We start from the raw sequence: 26,281 nt of genomic DNA, 5'->3' as shown, positions 1-26,281 counted from the left end.
AAGACGCTCAACCCTGGGTAAAAAAGTGACTCTACGGTGTTTACTAAACTCACAGACCTCATAGACCAACTTATTAATGGAACGACAATAGGGCACCAGGTGTTTCAGACTCTAAAGAGAGGGATGACTAAGACGACAATGCTGTTGGTAGGGAGATTCTGATGTCTGAAGAGCTGCAGACTGAGGATCAGTCAGGTAATATAGGCCACCTCGCTCAGTGCCCCCACCAATCTTCTTCCCCGTCTTGAGATCCTAAAAAACATAGCCATGAGGAAGAAATGGGACGGAACAGTTTAAAGATTTTGTAAGGCGGCTCACTGACATAAGATTAAACGGTAAACGAAGAACATGTAAAACAGATGACAAAGTAAGAGAGGAAGTGACAAGGACGGAACCAAAACCAGTAACAGCCGTGGTAGAGCCATCAGCCAAGGTAACATGAGATGGTCTACCAACTGGCTGTCAATCAAAGAAAATAGATGTACCAGTCATATGATCAGTGGCACTTGAGTCAATAACCCAAGGAGAGGAAGAAGAGGAGGTAACACAAGCAATAGATGTACCGGTCTGAGCGAGCGTAACAGTAGAGGATCCTATCACATCCTGAAATGACAAAAAATGCTAGTACTCCTCAGCTGGAATAGCCACACTATCGAAAAAAGATTGAGTAAATTGTCTAGTATCTTGAGAGCTAGCAGCCTGATGAGCCTGGAGAAAACCATGAAGATTGTAACAGAACTCTGCCGTATGATTTGTTCCCCAACAATGAGTACAAAATCTAGAATCATGACCGCGACCGCGGCCACCTCCCCCTGATATGCGACCCCCACGAGTATCAAAAACAAAATCACGGCCACTAAAGCCACGACCAAAACCACAGCCTCTAGAGTCACGACCACGACCACCAAACCCAGATTCACGACTGCCAAAGCCACGACCGCTCACCCCATAGTCGCGATCATGACTATTAAACCCAGACTCACGGCCACGACCACGGCTAACATAGAAAACAGAGCCATCAGAACTACCAAAAGTAGGACCAGAAATAAATGACAACTATTGGAGACTACTGAATACATCGCTGAGAGAAGGTAAGTCACGACTCCCCAAAATCTGATTACCCACAGGACCAAAATCAGATGATGCACCAGATAAGAAATGAGTAACCCGCATGTGCTCATGCTGGCGCAGCATAACTTGAATATCAGTAGACAGTGGCTCACAGATATCCAATTCATTGCAAATGCGTCGAAACTTGGCATAATAATCTTTAAAAGAATCAGCACCCTGAGATATATCAAAGAAAGACCGATGAAGGTCATATGTGCGACGGAGATTGTCGACCTGAATATAATTCTTTTGCTTGGGTCCACACCTCTTTAGCGGTATCACAGAACATCAGCGTACTGGCAACCTGTTCCATCATTCTATTCCATAACTTTGATCGAACATGAGCATCAATAGCTTTCCATGCCCTATATGTGGGTCCATTAGTAGCAGGAGGTTCATCAATCAAATAGGAGTCCTCAAATTGACCCATATAATACACCTCAACAGCTTTAGCCCAAAGAACATAATTGCCTCCATTTAATGGTGTTGAGGTAATAGGGCGCCTCTCGCGAGACCAAGAACCACTCGATGAGCTACCAACAAGAGTAGAACCAGAGCTAGAAACAGTACCAGACTCAGAATCCTTCTTCTGCTCAGACATTTTACCGGTCAACGGAGAGACAACAACCAATAACTAGTAAATAACCAGTACGCAACCAAGTTAATACAAACCAAGCGGAATATCAATAACTACTGATCAACAACATCAATTAATATACTAACACTGTCACCAAACTACATCGGTACCCAACATTAGCAACTCCAACATAACAGATCCGTCACAACTAATAACTGTAGGCTCCGTAAATCAAAGCGAACGACAGTTGAACCCAATTGCATGAACAGCAACAAAAAACATCCAGAAGACGATAACGCATGAAAAGGTGAGCAAATAAGCAGTCAAAGACACAATACCAGAGGCAGAACAGCAAGGCGATGAACAACGCGCGATGAACAGTAACGTCGTGAACAATAATCGATGAACAGTAACATCGTGAACAGTAATCGATGAGTTACGATTAGGGTTAGGGTTAAGGCAGAGGCTAGGAGTAGGATTATGATTTTAGGGATTATGTACAGAGGCTAGGGTTTAGGCTAGGGTTGTGGTGGTTTAAGTTTAAGGTTAAGATCCCGTTTTAATACCATGTTGTAAGAGAAAGAAGGAAAAGTGTATAGGGTGTTAACTTACCTTAACACATAAAGAACTTTATTTATATTATGTCGTGACCCGTTACATAACATGACTACCCGATGTGGGACTAAACTATTCCAACATGGTGTATACGCCAAATGGGGAATGGGGACGGTGGGTTTCTTTTCTTTTTCTTTCTTTACGAGGTAGGTGGGTTTCCCTTTGTTTGGAAAATGGAAACATTCAATTGTATTGCAATTATTGTGTAAGGGCATTATAGTAATTTTGTTGGTATGAGAAGGAGTCAAAACTATAAAAAGCCTGTCAACATCATTTTCCACCATGGATGCGGACCTTGGCTTTTTCTAGGATAAGCCAATAAGCCAGGCTTAATTTTTTAGCCGAAAAACCTGTAACGACCCTAATTTTTATCAATAAAAATTATTTTACTCGATTGTTTTATTTATTTATTTATTTGAGTATTGATATTATTAAACAAATCCTAAATTATTAAATTTAGATTTGGGAGGCCATAATAAATATACATACACATACATGGAGAGAGAGCCGAATGGGATTTCTATCCCAAAGAACCCATCATATCACCTCATTTTTTCCCACCCTATGTCATCCCAACATCTAGCCTTATGAGTCTAGTAGAGAGAGAGAGAGAGAGAGAGAGAGAGAGAGAGATTGCCGAGAGAAGAGATGGAGGAAGAGATAAGACCGCCATCAGATTTTCTTCCCACTTGCATCATCATGTCAACCTATATTAGCTTTGCAGGCTAGAAATTTAAAATTTAGAAAGTGAGGGTGTGTGCCGTAGAGAGAGAGAGAGAGAGAGAGAGAGAGAGAGAGAGAGAGAGAGAGGGAGAAGTTGGGATTTTTATCCTAACTCCCATTAGTCAGGACTAAAGACTAGGCTATGACAATCCTATAATATATATATATATAGCTTATAAGAGAGAGGGAGAGAGAGAGAGAGAGAGAAGGAAAAAAAGATATGGATAGCCTCAAAAATCTCATTATAGAAGGCTTACTTCATCTTAATGCATAGGCTCATAAGTCTAAGAGAGAGAGTGAGACCGGAAGATAAATGAGAGAGAGAAAGTGTACTGCCAATAAATACTCCCAATTCTAACCCACCAAACCACCCCATCTTTCTATCCTCTTTTGGAAAACCTGTGAGGAACAGAGAGAGAGAGAGAGAGAGCCGAGATCCACTTTCCAGTTAGTCTACTTTTTTTTTTATTTGCCTTTCATTCTCCAAGAAGAAAAGGCTAGGTGTTCGGTCAAACCAAGGCTTAAAAGAGACGTACCATTTGCGACCCGATTCGACACCAACCCACTACCGCCAAAAAGCAAGGTAGAAACCTCCTATCTACTTACCTAAGTATAACACCGTTATAATTGTTGATAAATGTTGGAAATCGGCTTCTACATTATTTGCAAGTACAAAAAAAAAAAAATGTGTCAAAGTAAGTTAACAGGAAACTTGGCAATGGAAAAAAAGAAAAGAAAAGATCATGGTTGATCTAGAGAATGATGCCACGTAAGTGATGAGCTGTTATTTTCTTTGTTGACTTAGGAAAGCATGAAATTAGAGTAATACAAGGAAATCTTGAAACCCACGAAGTAAAGAAAATACTGACATGTTAACGTCACTTCCTGGAAATAAATTGAAATAATAAACTTTAAGTGAGTAAGAGAAATGCTGCCCTTACATTTCGAAGCTACTGTTTTTCTTCCTAGAAAAGCATGACTTAGATTTATTAATTCTAACTGTTCTTGTAAGATTAATTTGTAGCGAATAGCTCAAGCATGTTTAACAATGAAATATTGAACCGGAATTAAGTGTTGTTACGAACCCGGATTTAAAAGAACAAAGGCCTAAGAATATGATTTACTTATAGTATCGCATGATTTTAGCAAGCTTTGAAAGAATAATGTGTTCGCGAGAAAATGATGCATGTATACAAGACACGAGAAATGAGAAAAACGATATTCGAAACGAAAAGAGCAAAAGAGAAATTTTGACTTGTGTAAACCTGGGAGACCGGAAAGGCGGAACCAGAGTTTGGGTGTGTGTGAGTAAACCTAGGAGACCAGAACGACAGAACCAGAGTTTGGATGTGTGTGAGTAAACTTGGGAGACCGGAACGGTGAAACCAGAGTTTGCATGGTCAACCGTCATTCTGAAAGAGGGAGTAAACGAAACCAGTGCTAAAGGAAAAGAATTGATAATAAGTGAAATTGACGTTTTGACACGAAGTACGATACACTATTCTAAACCCAACACTTGACACATTATTTTTCCGTACGATGTCTATAATAGTTGATTGTTAAAGTCCTGTTTAATGCCTTGTAAAGTAGATGTTATTTTTTGCTAAAGTTTGGGACATAGGGGTAGGAGTTAGTTACTGAACTTAAAAGCTCACGGTGTTACTTTTGTGGCCCTGGCATTTTATGCCAGACTTAGAACGCGAACAAGAGATGTACTATAATCTGGAATAGTATGGAGCTAAGCAGAAAATCGCTGAAGAAGACAACCACCCTGAAGAGTAGAAATTTTCCATAGTACCCCTCTCTATCTGTGGGCAGCGTGCCCTTCGAAATTTCCGGATTCCGAGACGCGAGATGCCCGGGTTGAGGGAGCGCGAGCGGGGAAGCAAGCGCTCGCAAAATACAGAGTCGCCACTTGGGTTTTGAAGGTCCGACACCCAAGGAACCGTATTTCGAAGCACTTGCCGCGCTGTTTGATTTGAAAAAAGTTAAGGAACCAGTCCGTCATAACCATATCTGGGTTCGGGAGCCAGGTTACGAGAGGGGAAGGGTTTTATGGCACCCCTCTCGCCCAATCCGGAGATCGGTCTCTACTTAGGCATTTGCGAAAATGTTTGTTTTGCGATTCTGTTTCATTAATCAATTTTTAGCCAATTAGGGCAGGGGAACAGTTAATCGGGGATTTAAAACTGTAACAGTTTGCAGGATGTGATGAGATATGGCATGGATTAGTAAGATGACAGGTAATAAATGGAACGAAGTTCAAAACATCGATCATACATCAAGACAGCGCTTGTGTATGATTTTGGCACGAAGAAACAGCCAGCTTGCATGCGTGAGTTCATCCGCATGCAAGCAAACCGTCGCGCGACATATCCATACCCTCGCGCGAGTGTTCATGTTTCACCAATGGTTTGAATTTCATTCCCTTCTGGGCTCTGGAAGGACCAGTGCTCACCCAGGTGCAAACCAAGCAGTTTATGGGTACTTGAAAGTAAATAATATTACAGCCAACAGATAGAAATATTATGAAAAAGCAACCCCTAAACAGTGGGGGTGTCTAAACGAAGGCCAAGGCCAAGCTGCTCATGCAAGGGCATTCCCTGGGAGAGAGAGAACCATCGCGCGACAGTATGAGACAGCCGCGCGATTGTTCTGACTGGACTTCCAGGAATTGCTTTGCATACTTGGGGCTCTGAGACATGTTCAGGAGCATCCCAAAAGCATTCCAAACCAAGAGGTGTTATAAACTAAGCCTAACAATGATTTTCAACATGCAAAATAGCAAAGCAGTGAGCTAAATCTCCTTTAAAGACTTTTAACAGACTATAAGCACGATAATAAACTTAAATACCAGGGTCCCTTCCCCACGTGGTCCATTCTCACGCAGACAGAATCGTCGCGCGAGCATCTGGGACCATCGCGCGAGGGTTTCCCTGCTAGCGGCTCTTGAAACTCTGCCAACTTTAGGGCCAGAACTGGTATCAATTACCAGCCTTGACCCTGCCAGCCCCCCTTAGGGGTTCGAACAGTGAGCAGAAAGATATTATACCTTTGCTTTGAGTGCCTTGGAAATGGCTTGCATGATGAGATGGTGAGACTTGGAGAGTGATTATGTGGGAGTGAGTAGTGTGAGATATTTGTGCTTGAGCTTTTCTTCTTCTTTCTCAAAGAGGGGTTTTTTTTGTAACCCTTTGCAAGGAAGCAAAGGGGTGTATTTATAGGAGAAGAGGGTTAGTGGGTGGCTAACCAAGCCCTTGTAACCAGCCAGCAATGCTGGTTACAAATGCTTGGTGGAGGAGTGGGGTGGCAAAGGTGATGGGAGAGTGGGGGGTGAGGTGGTGCAAGGGGAGCCCCCCCAGAACGCTGTTCAGCCGAGAAAACGGGGTCACATGGGTCTGTAGCCCCCTGACCAACACGCAATCTGGGTGAAAATGACAGGTGTTGACCATCGCGCGATGAAGTGAGACCATCGCGCGAGGGTTAAGCCAACCCCGCGAGGGTCAATGGTCAAAGCTTTGACTTTGACCACCACCTGGCAAATGAACCATCGCGCGAGGGTTCCAGTACGTCGCGCGACATTCAAACCCAAGGTTCAGGTTCTGATTTAAGGTTTTAAGGCTAAGGATGGGTTCCTCACATACCAAACTCAAGCCATTCCAAGTTCTCGGGACTGTTTCGACCTGACTCATCATCGGGGAATCAAGAAACCGAAGAACAAAGTAAAACGATTGGGAAGTCAGATTGGGGTGTCTACACTATCCTTAAATAAATGTAATCTTGATTTGAGAATAATTTGGAATGTAATGACTTATTATTCTACTTTTATTTATTAAATGTTAAGTTTGAATGAAACAGTTATTATTAATGTTCCCAAAAATTTGGGGTGTTATAGATTTTGAGTCACGTGATTAAGGCTAAGAGTTAGGAGGTCAGTTAGCCCGGACCGTCACAAGTGGCATCAAAACTTGTACCAATTGAAAGCGTGGGGCGGGTCCCGCGAGAGAACATGCTTAGGTGGATCCAACAAGTGAGGAGCTTCAGGTGCTTGACATTCTTAACTAGGCTCGACAAATGAGGAGCTTAACATGCTTAAACGGGTACTTGTCCCACATTACTTGGTGGGAGAATGTTGTTGGATCATAGGGCACAACGTTGACGTTGCGACTTGCGATCTTAAGTGGAGGAGATTGTGAAATTTCACATTTATGTAAAGGCTAAGTAATACATAAGGTAAGGCCCGCTAACTTCTCTATATTAACCTAAGTTATTGTAACGCCCCGAATTTTGGGTACGTTAAATAAGACATTTTATTATAAAAACGAAGTGAGTCTGGCTCATTATTACATCGTAAACCTTACAAAAGTCTACTGCTCCGCTTCTTCCTCCATCCTGGCTAGCTCCTCAGCTCCGAAGGCCTCCAAGGTGTACATCCCACCCTGTTCATCTATGAGGTCTGACACATTATACCGGCGTCACCACCAATATAATATGTCAGGGTCACCAAAAGGTAACACCGTGAGCTACAACGCCCAATAGGAAAATCTTACCCACCAACCTTAAACTTACAATCAAAAGGTTATAAAAACACATCGATTTTCACATGATACATGTATACACAGCTACAAAAGACAATATCAATAACACATCCGCAATCGTTATATAACTATCGTTGGTGTCCAAGATTCTCCGAGTTTCTCCTACGCGACTCGTCATAAACCGTGTCAACATTTTCATTTACTAATCAACTTTTCAAAAACCATTTGTTTAACACATCCAACCTCGGTTCCGCCGTTCTGGGTTCCTGAGTATCCTCACAATGGTTCCGCCGCACCGGGTTCCCATTGGCACACAAAATCTTGCATTGGCTCCTCTCCGCGGATAACCAAGCCATACCTCACCATGGTTCCGCCGGTCCGGATTCCCATGGGAACGCACACAACCTCACAATGGTTCCGCTATTTCGGATCTCCATTGGAACACACACAACCTCACAATGATTCCGCTTTTCCCGGATTCCCATTGGAACACACACAACCTCACAATGGTTCCGCTATTCCGGATCTCCATTGGAACACACACAACCTCACAATGGTTTCGCTTTTCCCGGATTTCCATTGGAACACACACAACCTCACAATGGTTCCACTTTTCCCGGATTCCCATTGGAACTCACACACCCATTTCACATTATGCCACCAAAACCGGTCATAATGTAGTTTCAAAAATATTTTCTTCCTCGAAAAGCATTTTCTTTCATTAACCACACCCTAGGTGCCATGTTTTTACTTTCTCGGTTCTCGTGTCTCGTTTACATGCAAAGACTCCGCGGTAGGACAAAGTAAGCATGAATCATTCATTGTAATCTAACAAGATCATCCAACTCTATAATATATCACAAGTAACACAATCGATTTATGTATGCAAGCTCATACTCCTTGAAATATCAGAATACGAATACTTCGATTCACATGGTAACGTTTTAACTTTCGAAAACCGTTCTTTCTTAAAGATCAAACAACATACGTTTTACTTGGAATAAGTAAGTAAGTGAGTAAGGATAAACTTAGAGTTAGGGGTAAGAATAATCTACCTTGATCCGAAACTAGTCGGGGCCGAATAAGCTAGTTGGAAGATTCTACGGGTGGTGAAACTCGCAAATCTGGACCGAACTTTGGATGGCCGTAACTCAGTCAGTCTTTGGCCGAATATGATCGTTCTTGGGTCGAAATCGAAGCTCTAGAAGCGCTCTACAACTTTCGTGAAGGAAGTTGATCCTAAAAACTACTTTAGGTAGGAGAAAAATGGGGATAAAAGAAGGGACAGTAAGCTGTCTGGATATGGAAATCCGAGATTTTTACTGAACTTTGAATGACAATATCTTTGGCATTTCTTCACCGATTGGGGTGGTTCTTGGGTCTAACTTGAAGGTCTCGAAGTGCTCTACAACTTTCCCGAAGAAACTTAGCTCTAAAGACTAACTTAAGAAGGAGAAAACTGAGGATTTTCGAAGGGTAGTAGGCTGCCTGGAAAAACAGAAATGGTTTCTAGAGAGAAGTGAGAGCAAGAAGTGAAGGTGTGAGTTGAAATGCTTGGAATGGCTTGCTATTTATAGGCAAAACCTTGGCTCTCTCTCTCTTCTCTTCAAGGCCGGCCCCCCCTCTCTCCATAGCTCACAATTTGACACTTGTCAAGCAATCTTTGAAAGATCAAAGCCTAACCCTAGGCTTACATGGCTAGATTTGTACCAAGGATTGATTTATGGAAGATTTGATGGAGAGATGGATAGTTTGTACAAGATTTGGTGTTAAACAACCATAAAAGGACTATGAGATGATAGATTTTTGGCTAGGAATGAAGATACACCAAGGATTTTAAGTACAAGGAAAAATCAAGCCAAGGTACCACATTCCTTCTCTTCTTTTTCTCTCTCTCTCTCTCCCTCCTCTCTCTCTTGGCCGATTCTCTCTCTCTCTCTCTCTCCCCTCTCGGCAATCTCTCTCTCTCTCTCTCTCTCTCTCTCTCTCTCTCTCCCTCCTAGTACACTACATATATATACATATATAATGATAGAAGTACAAGTACTAGATTTTCAAATCCAAATACCCCATTAAAGAAATCTAATTAGGCACATGCCCCATTTAAACAAATAAATGTAGTACTAAGCCATTTAAATATTCATCCAAGTACCATTATAATATTAACTAAGGTACTAAGTAATCTAGGGAAATCAAGACTCCCCATTAAATTAATCTAATTGAGTACAAAGTCCCAATACAAAATAATATTAGGGTACCTAGAGAATCTTAGGTCCTAAAGTCTAATAAGTACCTCATCCCATGGGATTTTTAGGAAAAGACTAGTTTATTAAAACCCTTGTACTTAGTAGAAAGAATAACCCTATTACCCAATGGATAATAAATCCCCTAACTTTTATTGTCCAATGGACAATAGTAAATAGGGAACTTTTATATTAAAATAATCAAAAGTTGTCCTTTAAAGCATGTGACAAAAAGCCCTATATTTAAATATAGGAGTGGTACCAAGTACCCCAATTAAATAAAAAGACTAGGATTCTCCCCATTAGATTATAATAGAGTACAAGTACTAATTTAATAAATAAAGTACTTTGAAAATCTAGAGTTTAGATATACCCTAATAGTTTAATGCATAAAAGTACATGGGAATCCAAATCTTGAATATAAAATAGGATCTTTGTACTTAGGAGGAAGATTTGGGCTATTACCCGATGGATAATAGTTTCCCTTGCGGGTAAGGACCAATGGATAAAAGAAGTACAAGTACTTTTGTACTTAAAATATGATTTTGAAAAGACTACATGTACTTTAGTCAAATATTATAATGAAAAGTTTATTGTCCAATGGACAAAAATTACCCTGACCATTATGGACCAAAGGGTAAAGGCAAAAGTTTCAAGAGGTCCAAAAGGTTCATCTAGTAACTAGGTGAGTTGGTTGCTCGGTTCCTCCAAGTAGTCGGTTAGAAACTAACTAAATTAGTCAAGTAGGGTTTCTAGTCGAGAGTTAACCAATGACCAAAATCTAACTACGACGGAAATTAATAAGAAATCATATAGCCACTCAAGAGAAAATAAGTAATTCAAATAAAATTCAAATATTTAACAAAATTTTTATTGACCAAAATTCAGGGTCGTTACGGTTATAACTTCACCCATACCCTTAACAGGTAAAACGGGTATTACCCATGACCAAGTAGTATTGTACAGAAGTGTGAATCTCAGATGAGACCCAAATAGTATTGTCATAAGCTTGATTGATTTCTTGAGTGTTCTTATTTACAGAAGGGAATGTTTGCAGAGTTTTAATGTACCCTAAATTATGTGTTGCGGGGAGGAGTACCAAATTATGTATGAAAAAATCCAATACGTGCTAATTGTTTGGCTTCTTATCGACACTAGATGAACAGTAAAGATATAGGTACCAAAAGGGGGGGAGGGAAAACGTACCGACTGGCTGAGCCAAGCTGTCTCCGGCCACCGGACGGCCGATCAAAGCCGTCAAAAAATTCTATAAAAAAAAATCGATTGGGCCTACGCGAGAATCAACGGCATCCAAGGTGTGTAGGGTGCTTGATCCGAGCACCCATTTTTCGTGTATATATGTATATACGTGTGTATACACGAAAAAGGGGTGCTCGGATCAAGTATCCTACACACCTCAGATGCCGTTAATTCCCGCGATGGCCCTATCGATTTTTTTTTATAAAATTTTTGGACTGCTTGGATCAGCCGTCCGGTAGCCGGAGATGGTCCGCCAGCGGCTATCGGTACGTTTTCCCTCCCTCCATTCGGTACATATAGCATTACTCCTAGATGAATTCAAATGGCTTTGGATGGCCTTGTTTCCCTTTTATTTTTTCTCTACAACTTCTTGCCTTTAGTAAAGTTGTTTCCACTGAACTTTTTAACTCAAAAGATTTTATTTCCCTTCATTTTTTTTCAAACTGGGGGATGTGCTGTGTGGGTGGTGCATAGCACCATGCTGTGCGTCTTCCTAGCCGTCCGTTCAGCAATCCAACGGTTCAAATTTCTTCTCCACCGTTTAGCATCCAATTCGTTCATTGCCAAGATGAGATTTGAACTGTTGGATTGCCAAACGGACGGTTCGAATGGTGCTATGCACCACCCGCATAGCACCATCTCATGTCTTCTACAACTTGTCCACTCCTTTTAGTTTAGTGAAAACAACTTAACTATACGTTAACGGTAACAACTTGTCTACTCCTTTAAGTTTAGTGGAACCAGTATTTAAAAGAAAAAACATGAATCTACCAGCAGCAGGAAATGCTGTATAGAAAAAGCTTAATCTACGGAACCAAGAGAGCACTACAAATGACACGAGAACATTCAGACTCAGACCCGCGGCATGGTACGCAAGGGACCAACCATTCATACGTTTCTACCACTCCACCGAGCGTTGGTGTATCACAGCAAGTCCTGTTGCAAGTGCAACCTCCGCTAACGAATGCTCCACCGCCAGTCTAGCTTGTTGCTGGCGAGAATTGAATAGATGGGAATAAGAAGGAAGCTCAAAAGGTCTAACAATCTTGTCTAGCTTTCTACATATCTTTTTCTTAGAACTCTCTTTCCTTTTCTAGCCAAAACCAGCTGAAGGAAAGGCTTCATAGCCTTGCATAACCATAGGTGGTGTGCAAGGCAAGATTTGAAGGGGCGTCAACTGTACGACTCGATCCTTTTACATTCAACTTATCAATTGACTTATGAGAGTAGAAAAAGAACTGTTTAGTGCAGCAGCAGATTTCTCTGCTTTGAAAAGTACCAACTGTTAAGGCAATCATACAAGGCAGTAATCCCTTAAAGCCAACACCAAAATGAAGTTTATCAATACATTCTACATGATCAAATAATCATGACCCAAACCGACCCACTTACCAGAACAAGAAAAAGAAACCTTTAAGAGACTCACAAAAAAACTCCATTCAGAATTCATTTTCACTGGACTCTGGTTTGTTGGAAAGCGGAAGCGACTACGAACACACACACACTCAAACACAGAGAGAACACAGATTTTACGTGGTTCCCCAAAGAACGGGTACATCCACAGGCAGCGGATTTTACTATGAAATTAGGGAGGAGAATACACAAATCACCCAACTCAACCTCACACTCTCACAACTCTCTTTTCTCTCTATTTCCCACCGGTGGTGGGGGAGTTCCCCCGAAGGGACTCCTCTTTCTCACGTATCTCCTCTGCTCACATTTTTCCCCACACTTTTCTCTATACAAACACAACTATAAATAGGATACAAGATAGGGAAGGAGTCAGAGATTTGGATCACTCTGAATCTCCAACTCATATCACAAATACAATCACGTAACTCCAAAGTCAAACTTTGTGGCTGGTTCCATTGGAACAGTCCAACACGTTTTCCTTATTTCATAATCAAGCTTACTTTTTAACATGGTTTGACTTTGGAATCAAGTCCAACAAGATTCGATAGGCCAGCGATAACCCTGCTCCTCTACTGTATCCATTGTCACATTACAACCTTCATCAATGCTTCTAGATTTGTATGCCAGAAAAACATGGTACCAAGACGGGCATACAAATGATACAGATGGGCTGAATCCCGAAATAAATAGCTAAATTTTTCTACGTCACAAGGCATCGCGGGCAGCAATCCTACATGTAATAGCATCTGCAAGAGAAGATATTCCCAGTTCCGGACCAGGTATTTTGTAGTGCTGAAATAAAGAATCGAAGATTTTCATCTGTCAAGAGGTCAAGCAGACATGGCATTTCAAACTTCCACCCAAAGCAAGCTATTGAAAATATCCACAAACCTTCTGTATCTGGGCTTCGTTTGCTCTTCCTAACAATTCCTCCAAATCAATCTCTTTACCCTTGACAAGCTTCTCGATGGATTTCATCTAGTATAAGAATGGCATTTAAATCTTATACTGGGCTAGCCAACTATTAAATTTTACTGGACAGGTCAAAGAAACACTGCACCATTATTCTTACCTCATCGACATAAGAACCAAAACGAGCCACAAGAACGTATGTTGAGCTTTCAGAAATCCCGCACCTTTTGAATGATTCTGTAATCTGTAATAATCGAAGAATAGAAGTGAATCCCTTGAAATGATGAAGATTAAAATACAAACCGAAGTTAAATATACATAGAAATTACATGCTTAGAGCCTGAATAGTTGTAAACAAGCTCTGAATGAAGAGTGCGTGTTGTCAAGGACTCCAGGGACTTGACCAGAAGCGTCTTATATGCGGCTGCTAGAACAGGGAAAACATCTGGGATCTGTTGTGATTGTTAAAGTAGTGTTAGATAAAGTTCCTTGAAGGTAAGCTTAGCAGACCAACACACCGAAACAATAAATAATGAGAACACGGCATATAAGGCAGGTAAAGGAATGCATGAAAGGAAACCTACAAGTGATGCATTCAGAAATGCTACTTCTGGTTCCATCAAGTCCAGAAGTTCTCTGCAAGATAAGTAAGCTTATAAGGCACGTAAACCATCTACTATCATGAATATGACCCACAAAGACATTGATTAATAGATCAGGACGTCGAACACAAATAACGCTTAGAGGACAATGCTTTAGACAATAGGCACAGTATTACGCAGTATTTTGACTACAATTGATACAGAAAGTATGGTGCTTTCCATTACTTTCACATTATGATCCTATCCCCTAGAAATTGGTTGTCAATCTAAACATATAAGGGACATTTACTGAGGAAGAATGAAAATCTAAGCCTCGGCTGCAAAATTGAGTGCCAGAGATATATCTAAGCTTCCTTCAATGTTTGCCAAATCTATGTAAATCACTTGCATAGTACCAGGTTTTTATATCAGAGTATTGAGATGCATAACAGTGTCGGTGATACTACTCCGTACAACCATATATCAGGCGATATTAGACAGGAATAGCAAATACATTGGTAAACAACAGTATCGGAGGCCCAAAATCCTATCGTATCGGCCTATACTAAGAACCCTCCGAGTACCAAACCATTCATAACCAAATTGCCAATTCTGCATTTTCTTTGCAAAGCAAGCAAGTGAAACATCGTATGTAGAGGTGTCAAACGGGCCGGGATAGCAGGGGCACGACACGGCACGAGCACGACAAATTTAAATGGGCCCGGAAGTGGATAGGCACCACACGGTCTTAGACAGGCACGAAACGGAAGTGGGCCAGGCACGGTTATGGATGGGCACGGCACAACAAATAATGAGTTGTTAGGTGTTACACAAATCTTTTTTCCCAACGAAACTCGATTGGAGATGGGTCGGCACGGCATGGTAAGATTAAGTGAATAGGACAGCACAGCACGAAGCTACATGCCGGGTGGGCCTATTTGAAACCTCTAATCATATACAACTTCAACTGCCAAACAAACAATTCCACACAGCAGCCCAAAAGGTTAGTGCAAAATGGTCGAAGTAGAGGCCCCCCTGTTAACGATGCAGCCACGAGTTCGAAGGTTGCGGTTTGTGGCGTGGGTTGTGGACTCGTGGGTAATTCTAAAAAAATAATAATAAATTCCCTCGCAGACCGACCACAATGTTCAGCTTCTACCCTGATCTCAACGTGAATACTAACCATTCCCAATAGCATAATAATAAGGCGCTTAACCAAGTTGAAGACATGTTACGCAATTGAGCATATGCAAAAACACAGATACAAGTAGAAATATGTATTTTGAGAGAGAGAGAGAGAGAGAGAGAGAGTACTTGGAATTGGTGACGTCTGCGCAGAGGGCAAAAGTGAGAGTGCTTCCATCGATCTCGAAGACCTTCATATGGATCCTGGTTTTTGGGAAACGCAAGGGTTTTGAAATTGTGCCCAAAAAAGTAACGTTAAATTTAGGGTTTAGTTACCAAACAGGGAAGAAAGAAAAAGAGTTACCAAAAAGGGAAGAAAGAAAAAGTGAAATTCGCGCCAGGTAGGGGTCGAACCTACGACTTTCTGCTTAGGAAACAGACGCTCTATCCACTGAGCTACAGGCGCCTTATTATTGCTTTCAAGGTTCCCTATTATTTATTGAAATAAAATCAATCTATGCACCATCTGTGTAAGTAGCAATGGTTGTTTTTTTTTTTGAAAATTAATTTCTACACCAGAAAAGCTACGTGCACAGCATGATGTGCGCAGATCCCTTTTTCTCCCGCCTCGGGTCGCACAAAAATGATCGGAGCCGCTCATTTTGTTCAAAGAATGTCATTTAAGGTATCTGTAAAAAATGAGCTTCGTTCGATATCGTTAGAGGCATTAACAGAACACCCAAAATCACTTCAGAATTTAGGCCAATGAGCGGCTCCGATCATCTTTGTGCGACCCGAGGCGGGAGAAAAAGGGATCTGTGCACACAGCTCTTTCTACACTTCCCTTTTGGTCATCAGTAAAGATACAAGTACAGAAAATGATGCATAGTAGCCGCGCACAGATAATTTTTGCGCCCATATCGGGTCCCGCAAAGATGATCGGAACCGCTCAATTTGTTTAGAATACTTCGTTTAGAGTTCCTGTAAAAAATCACCTCAATCCGATATCAACAAGGCATTTATGAATTTTCCAATTTTGCTTCAAAATTTATCCTAAACCTCTCTTTATTAAAAAAATAAGTTACTTGACTTGTTTAACCGATCAAGCCCTTAGAATAGCAATTACAGTCAAATAAGCCAAGACAACCTTAAACAAGAAATCCAAATCACTTTTCAACAAATCCTTTCTAGCCTAGTGTTGGAGAAAAGGAGGTGTGACCGGGTCAAGTATCAATCCTACTACTATCTTCATGCACAGCCCTCTACGTGTCCACACCTCTCAGACCCATGTCCAAACCTCCCTTTTTTCCATTCCCATTTCCTCTCTCTCTCTCTCTCTCTCTCTCTCTCTCCAAACTTCCCAAAAATCATCCTTTCTGCTATCCATGCCCTTTCCCATACAATGTCCGCCCCAGTCTTCATCCTATGGCTTGTTAGCATCCCTCTCATTGTCCATGCCGCTGTCCCTGCTCCACCTAGAGGTAAAAAAAATCGCATTCCCAATTTCTTCCATTCTCTATACGTTTATCTATACGTACCATAACTATATAGTATATACACACTACCTTATCCATATGTATATACTCTTGGGTGCTATCCCCTTTTATGGGGTCGGTTTCGGTGGTTGTAATGGGACCCGCTAGTGCAAGGGCTGAACCAGGAATTTCTAACGGTGGGGTCTATTTAGGAACATGCGTGATCTTATTCTTATCTGCTAATCAAAAATTGGATATGTATTACTAGCTACTAGAAAATTATTAGTGATTGAGCACCCTTTAGGAAGCTGGAAGCGGTAGTTGTGCAAAAAATTATCTCGATATTTATGAAAAATGCATAGAGGTTTGCAAATGTGTATTTTTAATTGATAAGCGTGTAGTGAAATCGGAACATTTTTTTGGCATTCAGTGAGTATTATCCACACTTACTGATAGATAGTGAAATTCAAGTTTTAAAAAGAGGACAAGTTCATAATTTTAATGGAATTGCTTCATGCTTGGGGCCACTTCGTTAAAATCATGGGGTCAAATTCACAAAATGTAGATTTTAACCAAATTAGTGGATTAATGTGGGAGTCAGTGGGGCAAGTGAACCCACTTGCTTGAGGATAGCTCCGCCCTTGCGCTAGTGGATGGTGGAATACTGGAATTGGTAACTAGAGATTAGTCAAGCAATGCAAGCTGGCCGGACACCTGAGGTATCAAAGAAAAATGCTGAATTCAGTGTCAAAAGTCAAAGCCGGAGTTAAACCATAATCACTCACATGGTGGTTTGGTAAACCATCATGTATGAGGATCCCAACATCCTGCTATGCATTCATGGGTTGGATGGTTAAAATCCCAAAACTCGTAATTGGTGAATTCGTAGGTTCAATTCTTGCTGAATGCACGCTAACGAGACTCCCTATTAAGTCTCTTCGAATTGTCTGTGTACCAATTTAACCTTAACACCCATTGTTTTGTATGTACTGTGTAAGTCTGCCATGTTTACTTGATGAAAGTGGAAGCTTGTCCTATCCAATAATAGTGACTAATAGACTGTGGACGTAGGCCTGTTTGGGTGAACCATGAAAGTACACTACAAGAAAAATAAAAATTAGTGACGAAAAAGTGACGACGAAATTTAATTTTGTCACTAAATGAGTATATTTGGCGACGAAAAAATAAATTTGTCACTATTTTGATAACTTTTGTGACGAAATAATTTTGTCACCAATTATGCCTGTTTAGCGACGAAAAAAATATTTTCATCACTAAAGGTACCCATTTGGCGATAAAATACATTTTTCGTCGCCGAAAGCTTAAAAAGGTGACAAAATTATTTTTTGTCCCCAAAGATAATCATTTGGTGACAAAAAATATATTTCGTCGCCAAATGTGAGCAATTTAGTAACGAAATATTTTTTTCATCACCAAATGCTTAACTTTGGTGACGAAAAATAATTTCGTCACCATTTTAACGCTTTCAGCGACAAAAAATATATTTCGTTTTCAAATGGGTACCTTTCGTGACAAAATTTATGAATTGCGCTTTGTCACTAAATGTATTTCGGACATAACTCTTTACTAAAATCTCCGATTGAGATAATTCAAATTGGGTTTGAACAATAACTCAATTGCCTACAACTTTCATGTTTATCAAAATTGCTAATTTTAATGTTTAAAGGTCCAAAATTACATTCGAAATATATTTTCATGTTAAACATATGTGTTATATATTAGATATTTCAAATATTTACTGAAAAGTGTGTGTAGTGCAGTTGGTTGGAGCTTGCGCGAAAAACTCAAGAGACTCGGGTTCGAAACCCAGCAGGAGCAAGAAAGATGGATTTCTTTTCCCATATGAAAACATCTTTCGCAACGAAAAATTTCGTCGCCGATTTCTTATATTAGTGACAAAAAATTTCGTCACCAATGTGACCCATCGGTGATGAATTTTTAGGAAAAAAATTTCGTCACCAATTATTCACTTTTTGGTGACAAAATATTTCGTCATCAAAAGGCACTATAGGTGACGAAAAATAGATTTCGTCACCAGGTAGGAATCCTCGACAACGTTTAGTCGACAAATTTTTTTTCGTCACCTATATTATTTGTGACGAAAAACATGCAATTTGTGACGATTTTCATTCGTCACCCAATTGAATTTTTCTTGTAGTGGTAGAAGCTTGTCCTGTCCCAATAATTGTTACTAATAGACCGTGGATGTAGGCCTGTTTGGGCAACCCACGTTAAATTTGGCATCTTCTCATGGTTATGGTTATTAGCTCTATGAAGTAATTTTCTAGCATAATAAGCACTCACAAATAGCTATTGAGGCTATAACCGAGGAGAGCTTGCTGATGAAAATACAGTAGATTTGAGAATGGAATCAAATATGCCCTTTTCAGAGACAAAAGTAATTGGTTTTTAGGCAAAAAATGTAGCTTTTGACATCGAATCGGCATCAACTAGAGCAGAAAACAAGCATTGGAGGCAAGGGAGTGTCTGTCGTTAATATCTAATTGTCGTTGATCTTTTTCGTAGAAGTTATTCAGGGCTTGTATTGGCCCATACATTCAGGAGCCACATAAGTGTGGATCCTATAGAACTCAGCGGTACTTGGGCATTTCCTTGGAGAAGAAAATAATTTCCCCTGATATCACTACTGTTTTGATGCAGGAATCCTGCTGAGCTGTGGCTCGCCTAATGAAACAGTGCAGGGTGGCCTCACGTACATGACTGACGAAGGGTTCGTATCAGTCGGAAATAAAACAACCATCAACCAACCAGATTTACTTCCTGTATTGTCCACTCTGAGGTACTTCCCAAACACTTCGGCTCGAAAATATTGCTACACATTTCCCGTGATCAAAGGAGGGAAGTTTCTTGTTCGAACCACGTATTACTATGGAGGCTTCGATGGAGGGAAAGAGCCACCTGTGTTCGATCAGATCATCGATGGGACCAAGTGGAGCATAGTGAATACGACAGAGGATTATGCCAACGGGCTTAGCTCATACTATGAGATTGTAGTCGCTGCTCAAGCTAAGACCCTGAGCGTGTGTTTGGCGAGGAACGAGCAAACAGTGTCGAGCCCTTTCATATCAGCTGTTGAATTGCAAACTTTGGAAGACTCTGTGTACAATTCTACTGATTTTGGGAAGTATGCTTTGGCCAGTGTTGCTCGAAATAGCTTCGGTTATGATGGGGATATGATTAGGTAAAGCTACTTGGCTTGAAATTTTCATTATTATGGATTTGTTATTTTGTTAGATTACTAGTCGTTGCAAAAGCTTAAGCTGAAAAATGAGTCTAACAATGTATACCAAGCTAGCCATTCTGATAACCTGGAAGAGACGCATTTCTATAGTGCATGATGGCATAGACCATTGGCATGAAAATATTTGAGCCCAATGCCTCTTGAAAGTTGAAATGTATGTTAGATCATCTTTTGAGTTTTGAGTTTTGAGTTTGTTATGGATAATGATTACCTGCTAGAAATTTAGATTTGTTATAAAAAAAAACCTACTCGCAATGATGTAGCAGTGATTTTTCAAAATTATGGGGCATAGCATGCCAATCTTACATGTTGTAATCATGTATAAGATGCGGTTTCTTGAGCATAAACCTTTTATTATATACGAGTTGCCTCAGAGTTGATTGAGCACATATACTACAGTACATCGATTAAATGGCAGATGTCACAGAATCCAATTGTGGACTTGGTTTGAACATTACTTATTTCTTGTTTAGGTTTGCGTAGAAAGATGCTTGGATTGGTTTCTGATACTGAATATTGAATACATTAAACTAGTTTTCCAGATGATCAGTTTGACCGCTTCTGGCAACCTTTCACGGATGACAATCCTGTCGTCACATCCCACTCTAACATAACTCCTTCAGAGTTCTGGAACATCCCTCCGGCAAAGGCACTGTCAAGTGCCCTCACAACAAGCCGCGGGAAGACACTCACGATCAAGTGGCCACCATTTCCACTCCCAAAAGGCAACTACTATATCGCGCTTTACTTCCAAGACAACCGGAGCCCCAGCCCTTATAGCTGGAGAGTGTTCAGTGTTTCTGTGAATGGAAATGACTTTTACACCGACATCAATGTCACCTCAAGCGGCGTGACTGTCTATACGGGTCAATGGCCGCTTTCTGGACAGACAGAGATTGTGTTGACTCCCAAAAGTGATGCACTGGTTGGTCCTGTTATCAATGCTGGGGAAATCTTTCAGATTATGAATCTTGGAATGAGGACTCTCACTAGAGACGGTACCGACTTTGTTGATTTCCATCTCCTTTATGATTGATTTTCAGTTTCTTTCTTCTTGTTGAGTTTGTTTATTTGGGTATCTTGCAGTGATAGCTATAGAAGATTTGGGAAGAAGCTTTGACAACCCTCCTTCGGATTGGCATGGAGATCCATGTCTACCTAAACAGAATTCATGGACCGGAGTCAAATGTTCTGATGAAGGAAAATTTGCTCGAGTTGTTTCTCTGTAAGTTGATTATATTTTCTCAGTCCGTGCTTGGATCAAGGATATGGGTGAAGAAGAGGAAGATGAAATGGAAAAGTAAGAATCTAATGGCTCATGACGGGTAGTTTGTTCACCCTTCTATTTCTTTCTCTTTTCCCTTGCCCAAATCCTTGATCCAAATGCAGCATATAAAGGGACCAATGGATTTAACTCAATGTTTCCTATATGCGTATGAACCAGCAAAAGCGAAAACAGATGCCCAGTAGATTAATTTATGATGCAGTGGTGCAAACCAGCTAGAAATATACTTATTTGGTTTACTTCCGATTTCTGTACGAATTAACTTGGATTTGCATGCATTTTGTTTTTTGAAGAGATCTATCAAACATTGGGCTCACTGGGGAGCTGTCTGAAAGTATAGACAACTTAACAGCAATTAGGAGCATGTAAGTACTTGGCCCTATCATCGTACTTGCTGAGTTTGAACTGTTTGATTGATTCGTTGTATCGTTCAATAGACACTTGATCTTCTGTCTATTCTCTGTCCCAATACATGCTTCGCAACTTGGCCGAGCGCGGCCGGGAAGCTTGAGTTTAGACTAACTTTTCCCAAACGGCTTACTTTTGTATTTGGTAAACATTTTCCAGGTTCAGTTAAGTTTTTTCCACTACATGAACCAAATGTAAGAAATGTTCAGAAAAGACAAAAACTGTTCCAATTTGGTCCATGTATTACATCTCTTTCTTTTTTTGATTTCTCCCATTGAGACAAATCAAAAACACAAAATGTTTCCAAAATATTAAAGAAGTTCAGTAAAAACAGAAATAAGCCAATCTACAACCAATAAGTTAAGACAATCAAAACCGAGGAGGATCTCAGGCACAATCAACTCGAAATCTGACGATCGGGATGTTTTGCTTACAGTTACCTTGGAGGCAATAAGCTCTCAGGTCCACTCCCAAATATGGGCTCCTTGAAGGCCTTAGAAACTTTGTAAGTTTTCTTTCAATTGTTTCAATCTCAGTCTTGTCAACTTAATCAAGCTTCCATATGTTTGTTGGCACTGCCTGAGTTAGCTTTTATCATGATCAAACAAAGGCATTTGGAGGGTAACCAATTCGAAGGACCAATCCCCGAGTCATTGGGCAGACTTCCTCAACTTCATGAATTGTATGTTTCTCTAACTGATAAAAGCCAGTTATTTAATCCAATCCGCTTTACTGTCAACAAAAATTCCACTGAAAAAAGGCTGCGCGTATTCGTATGACTGAGTGTGGGGCTTGATTCAGAATGAATGCGCAACAAAATTCTGGACACTTCGACATTTGAATTTTGGGTTTGTAGTATGACTGACTGTAGCTTGGTGGCTGAGTTGATGATGTGTTTTGGTTGCCAGGTTTCTCGAAAATAACAAACTCAATGGTACCGTACCCGAGTCCCTAGCCGAGAAAGTAGGCATAAACCTTCAGTAAGTGAAGATTTCTCCACTTTGATTTATGTCTACTAATATAACCTCATAACCCTTTTTGTTACGGGATCCTCTGCTACTTACAAAATGAGATCAAATTGTCCATTTTGCTTCAGGCTTTCCCCCGGAAATCATTTGTCGCGGGTAGCATAATGCTAGAGAAACACGTTGAGAGAGGTGCAGCGGATTATTCAGAACAGGTTTTGAGAAAATTGGGAAGTTTTAGGCTTAAATGAGATGGATGATGGCAAGGATTGTTGCGGAGGGTTGCAGAGAGAGATGCATGGACCCCAATTCTCCTGTGTCAAATTGGGTTGTCAACTTTTTGATACTTGTATTTTTACACTCAATTTTTAGCATCATGCTGCTGTATTTTAACCATAATATTGCTGTGTTCTGTCTATGGATCCTGGATTCATAATACAATGGATTAAAAGCATGGACTTCATACTTATTTTTTGTAACTCAGGTGTCCGAACCAGCTTACGCATACTTCGACTAATCTTGGAGGACCAATCTCACCATCTGCTTGCGGGATTACGAATTAAAGCTAGTTTTTTTTTTTGTTGTGTATGGACTGGCTCTAAAAATTTTGTACCTGAGACTTTAGAAGAGAACAAACTCATTATTCCCATGCCTTGACTAGTATGCCAACCCTTTAGGGTTTGGACTTCATACTTATTTTGTTCACATAATTTGGACAATGGAAAACCACGATCCAATTAAATACGTATATGTATAAAACTTTGGCAAACTTCACTCATACCCTATGGTTTGGCCATGTGTGGATACAACATGTTCACTTTGTTGCATCCACACCTCCTGTGTTTTGTGAATTTGTGCAGAAACACCCAATTAACGGAAATAACGCAAAATCTATTTAACAGAAATGATGAAAGGTCCAATGTCCCCTTATCTTCTCCCTTGAGTTCTTCCTTAAATCTAATCAATCCATCAACTATAACAAAAATTTAATCCAAATTGTTGATATTGTACACCTTGACTAGTGCTACATCCATTCAAAAATTCAACTCGATCGGAAAATGAAAACCTCATGGCCGAATAGAATTTATTATGAAGTAGATTTCAAATTAAATTTAACTTCCACTTTAATAAGAATAATCCTCTCCGATTATTGAGTTATTGATATTGATCGACATGATTTTTTACAGAGATGCTCTGCTTTTTAAGGGGCGTGTGAAGCGGTTTACATAGAAGGATTTTGGGTGCATCTGCATAGATCCACAAAGCATACGGAATTGGGTGCCTCTGCATAAATCCACAAAACATAGTCGGGTGCAGATGCAACAAATTAGCGAACGTGCGGAGATGTTCTTCACGTGGCCCAGACCTCAGGGGTATAAGTGAAGTTTACCCAAAAAACTTCTTACCTTTTCTTTTTCCCCTTGGGCGCTGCTATTCGCAGCCCTCTATTTACTCCCATAGCTCGTTAAAAATTTTCAATTATACTCGACAGTTAGTTACCGAAATTGAGATATATTTTCGGTATCCAATTACCGAAATATAATATTTTTTTCAACAGATGTTTACCGAAAATGCATGTTCGGCAGTTGTTTACCGAAAGTTGAACATATTTTCGACATGTAGTTACCGAAATATAATCTTGTTTTCAACAGCAATTTGCCGAAATGTTATTTATGATTTTCAACAATCATTTACCGAAATGTAGTGGGCTACAGGAGTAAATAGAGGGCTGCGAATAGCGGCGCCCTTCCCCTTTTCCTTCGTTCTCGACTTCTCGGGAATCATTGGCAAAAGTTTGGAGTCCTCTCCTCATAGCATCTCCAACCAAGTTCTAAAACACAAAAATAGATAATTTATGTGACATATTAAGGAAAAATTTTGTAATTTATTTTCTCTTTTTGCACTTTATAAAGATAATTTTAGAGGGATCCATGGTACTTTTTAGAAATTCGGTCTCCAAAATAGGAGTAGAGTCTCTATTTTTGAAGATCCAAAAATAAATTTGGAGACCAAATCTCTAAAAGTATCATGAGTCCCTCCAATATTCTCTCATAAAGTGAAAAAAGAGAGAATAAATTACAAAATTTCTCCTTAATATGTCACATTCATTCTCTATTTTTATGTTTTAGATGATGAATCGGAGATGCTCTTACCACTCCTTGCACCATTGTGGAGTATAATTTTCAGCTACCTTTCTCCATATTCTTCACCCTTTTTTATTCTATAAAAGGTCAACTAATAGGCAACATGAAGGAATGGAACCACATAAGAGGATATGCTTTCGGATGCACGCAAGAATCTGGATAATTATGTTAGAACACAAATGTATTCTGACCGTTCGATGTATGTGGACCTCGGTCAAGCAATTGGTCGAAATCTTATATATTATGTGCACCTTTTGCAAAAGGATACCAACCGTAACTTTTCATATACGGACACTGTATTGTGTGAGACTTTCACGTATATGACGGCTCCGAACACATACGTGTGCGAATTTGTCTGTACAACCGTGTTCGGACTTCCCCGTATATGATGGCTCTGAACACATACGTGTGCGAATTCGTCTGTACAAACCGTGTTCGTAGCACTGCTGGAGAATTTTAGATAACTTGTTCTTAGAAATAGGAATTGATTCTTCTCCTACGTTCCATTCCTTTATGCAGCCACCTTCTCCTCTCTTTTCTTATCCGATCCCTTGCCTTTGGAATATTTTTGTTCTGCTTAAATCTTTTACCTAAGGAATTAAAGTTAACCTTTGCTTCGTCCTCCTAACTTTAGCATCCGAATATAATCCACACGATTTGATCCTCAGAAAGCATATAAAGATCAATAGCCGCGTCTACCGATTCAAACCACAGCCATCGCCGGTCTCTGACCTTTGTTCTGGTTCAATCTACATTCCGCTCGCTAGCTGTTAGATTCACCAACAGAATGCCGAAGACGAGTTTTCTTGAGTTGAAGTACAACCTCTCAAAGAAGAAGTTCCTGACAAAACCGAGTCGCACGTTTTCATTCGGGGATGGACAAAACGAAGGCCTGACGACCACTTACCAGCCAAATCCAGGTGAGATGAAGAAGGTGTTCGACAAATTCGATTCCAACAGAGACGGGAAGATCTCACGTGAGGAGTACAAAGCCATGCTGAGAGCACTGGGGAAGGAGAACATGATCAAGGAGGTAAGCAAGATATTCAGGGTGGCTGATTTGGATGGAGACGGGTATATCGATTTCAATGAGTTTGTGGAGTTGCACAAGAAGGAAGGCGGGGTGAAGACCATGGACATACAACGTGCCTTCCGGGATTTCGATGCGGATGGGGATGGGAAAATAAGCGCCGAGGAAGTGTTTAAGCTGCTTAAGAGGATAGGGGAGAAGTGCAGCTTGGAGGATTGTCGGAAAATGGTTAGAGCTGTGGATGCGAACGGGGACGGTGTGATCGACATGGATGAGTTCATCACCATGATGACTCGCACCATGAAGCTTGGTTAAGCTTGTCAATTAACCTCAACATTCCAACACTGACCAATCCCCTGCGCTCGACACTCAAATACACGAGGATCGAACCATTTCCTCGGGCTCTTTGTTTCAGTCACCTCTATGTCATATGTTTACGATAGATAAACCGTTTCATGCATGCAAATTAATAGGCCCTAGCTGTTTCTGCTTCATGTTAGCTACGTTTATGTTCCTGAAACGGGGATCGATCATTGGCCATGTATACTATAAATAAGAACATACATTTGTCACCTCCGTCTCCGCCGGAGATGT

The 26,281-nt window shown here is 40.5% G+C and overlaps 3 protein-coding genes and 1 non-coding gene across 4 annotated transcripts; 2 read left to right on the top strand and 2 right to left on the bottom strand.

Annotated features, from left to right (window-relative positions):
* Positions 1-12,915: 12,915 nt before the first annotated feature.
* Positions 12,916-15,491, bottom strand: LOC131325893 (uncharacterized). Its single transcript, XM_058358373.1, has 6 exons — positions 15,287-15,491; positions 13,976-14,027; positions 13,721-13,843; positions 13,552-13,635; positions 13,371-13,457; positions 12,916-13,271 (listed from the first exon to the last, which is right to left on the bottom strand). The coding sequence occupies exons 1-6, from the start codon at positions 15,352-15,354 to the stop codon at positions 13,185-13,187; spliced, it is 501 nt and encodes a 166-aa protein (XP_058214356.1). The 5' UTR covers positions 15,355-15,491; the 3' UTR covers positions 12,916-13,184.
* Positions 15,491-15,563, bottom strand: TRNAR-CCU (transfer RNA arginine (anticodon CCU)). The gene has a single exon. It is a non-coding gene; the product is annotated as a tRNA-Arg (tRNA).
* Positions 15,564-16,374: 811 nt separating this feature from the next.
* Positions 16,375-22,994, top strand: LOC131326214 (probable LRR receptor-like serine/threonine-protein kinase At1g51810). The gene is made up of 9 exons (XM_058358901.1): positions 16,375-16,578; positions 19,255-19,795; positions 20,390-20,853; positions 20,942-21,080; positions 21,434-21,505; positions 21,985-22,053; positions 22,159-22,230; positions 22,457-22,528; positions 22,645-22,994. Exons 1-9 carry the CDS (start codon positions 16,500-16,502, stop codon positions 22,679-22,681), a joined length of 1,545 nt encoding a protein of 514 aa, XP_058214884.1. The 5' UTR covers positions 16,375-16,499; the 3' UTR covers positions 22,682-22,994.
* A 2,194-nt stretch (positions 22,995-25,188) lies between these two features.
* Positions 25,189-26,259, top strand: LOC131325815 (calmodulin-like protein 30). Its single transcript, XM_058358269.1, has one exon. The coding sequence runs from the start codon at positions 25,445-25,447 to the stop codon at positions 26,000-26,002; it is 558 nt and encodes a 185-aa protein (XP_058214252.1). The 5' UTR covers positions 25,189-25,444; the 3' UTR covers positions 26,003-26,259.
* The last annotated feature ends 22 nt before the right edge of the window (positions 26,260-26,281 follow it).

Source organism: Rhododendron vialii, chromosome 5a (assembly GCF_030253575.1).
Source record: "Rhododendron vialii isolate Sample 1 chromosome 5a, ASM3025357v1".
Taxonomy (NCBI): domain Eukaryota; kingdom Viridiplantae; phylum Streptophyta; class Magnoliopsida; order Ericales; family Ericaceae; genus Rhododendron; species Rhododendron vialii.
The sequence above is the reverse complement of the archived record's forward strand: the minus strand, read 5'-3'. Positions and strand labels throughout refer to the sequence as shown.

Coding starts and splice junctions, on each gene's coding strand:
- LOC131325893 (XM_058358373.1), bottom strand. CDS start 15,354: ATGAAGGTCTTCGAGATCGATGGAAGCACTCTCACTTTTGCCCTCTGC. Junction 14,028..15,286: donor GCAGACGTCACCAATTCCAA/GTACTCTCTCTC, acceptor CTTATCTTGCAG/AGAACTTCTGGACTTGATGG. Junction 13,272..13,370: donor ACGAAGCCCAGATACAGAAG/GTTTGTGGATAT, acceptor TCTTTATTTCAG/CACTACAAAATACCTGGTCC.
- LOC131326214 (XM_058358901.1), top strand. CDS start 16,500: ATGTCCGCCCCAGTCTTCATCCTATGGCTTGTTAGCATCCCTCTCATT. Junction 19,796..20,389: donor TATGATGGGGATATGATTAG/GTAAAGCTACTT, acceptor ACATTAAACTAG/TTTTCCAGATGATCAGTTTG. Junction 22,529..22,644: donor AAAGTAGGCATAAACCTTCA/GTAAGTGAAGAT, acceptor ATTTTGCTTCAG/GCTTTCCCCCGGAAATCATT.
- LOC131325815 (XM_058358269.1), top strand. CDS start 25,445: ATGCCGAAGACGAGTTTTCTTGAGTTGAAGTACAACCTCTCAAAGAAG.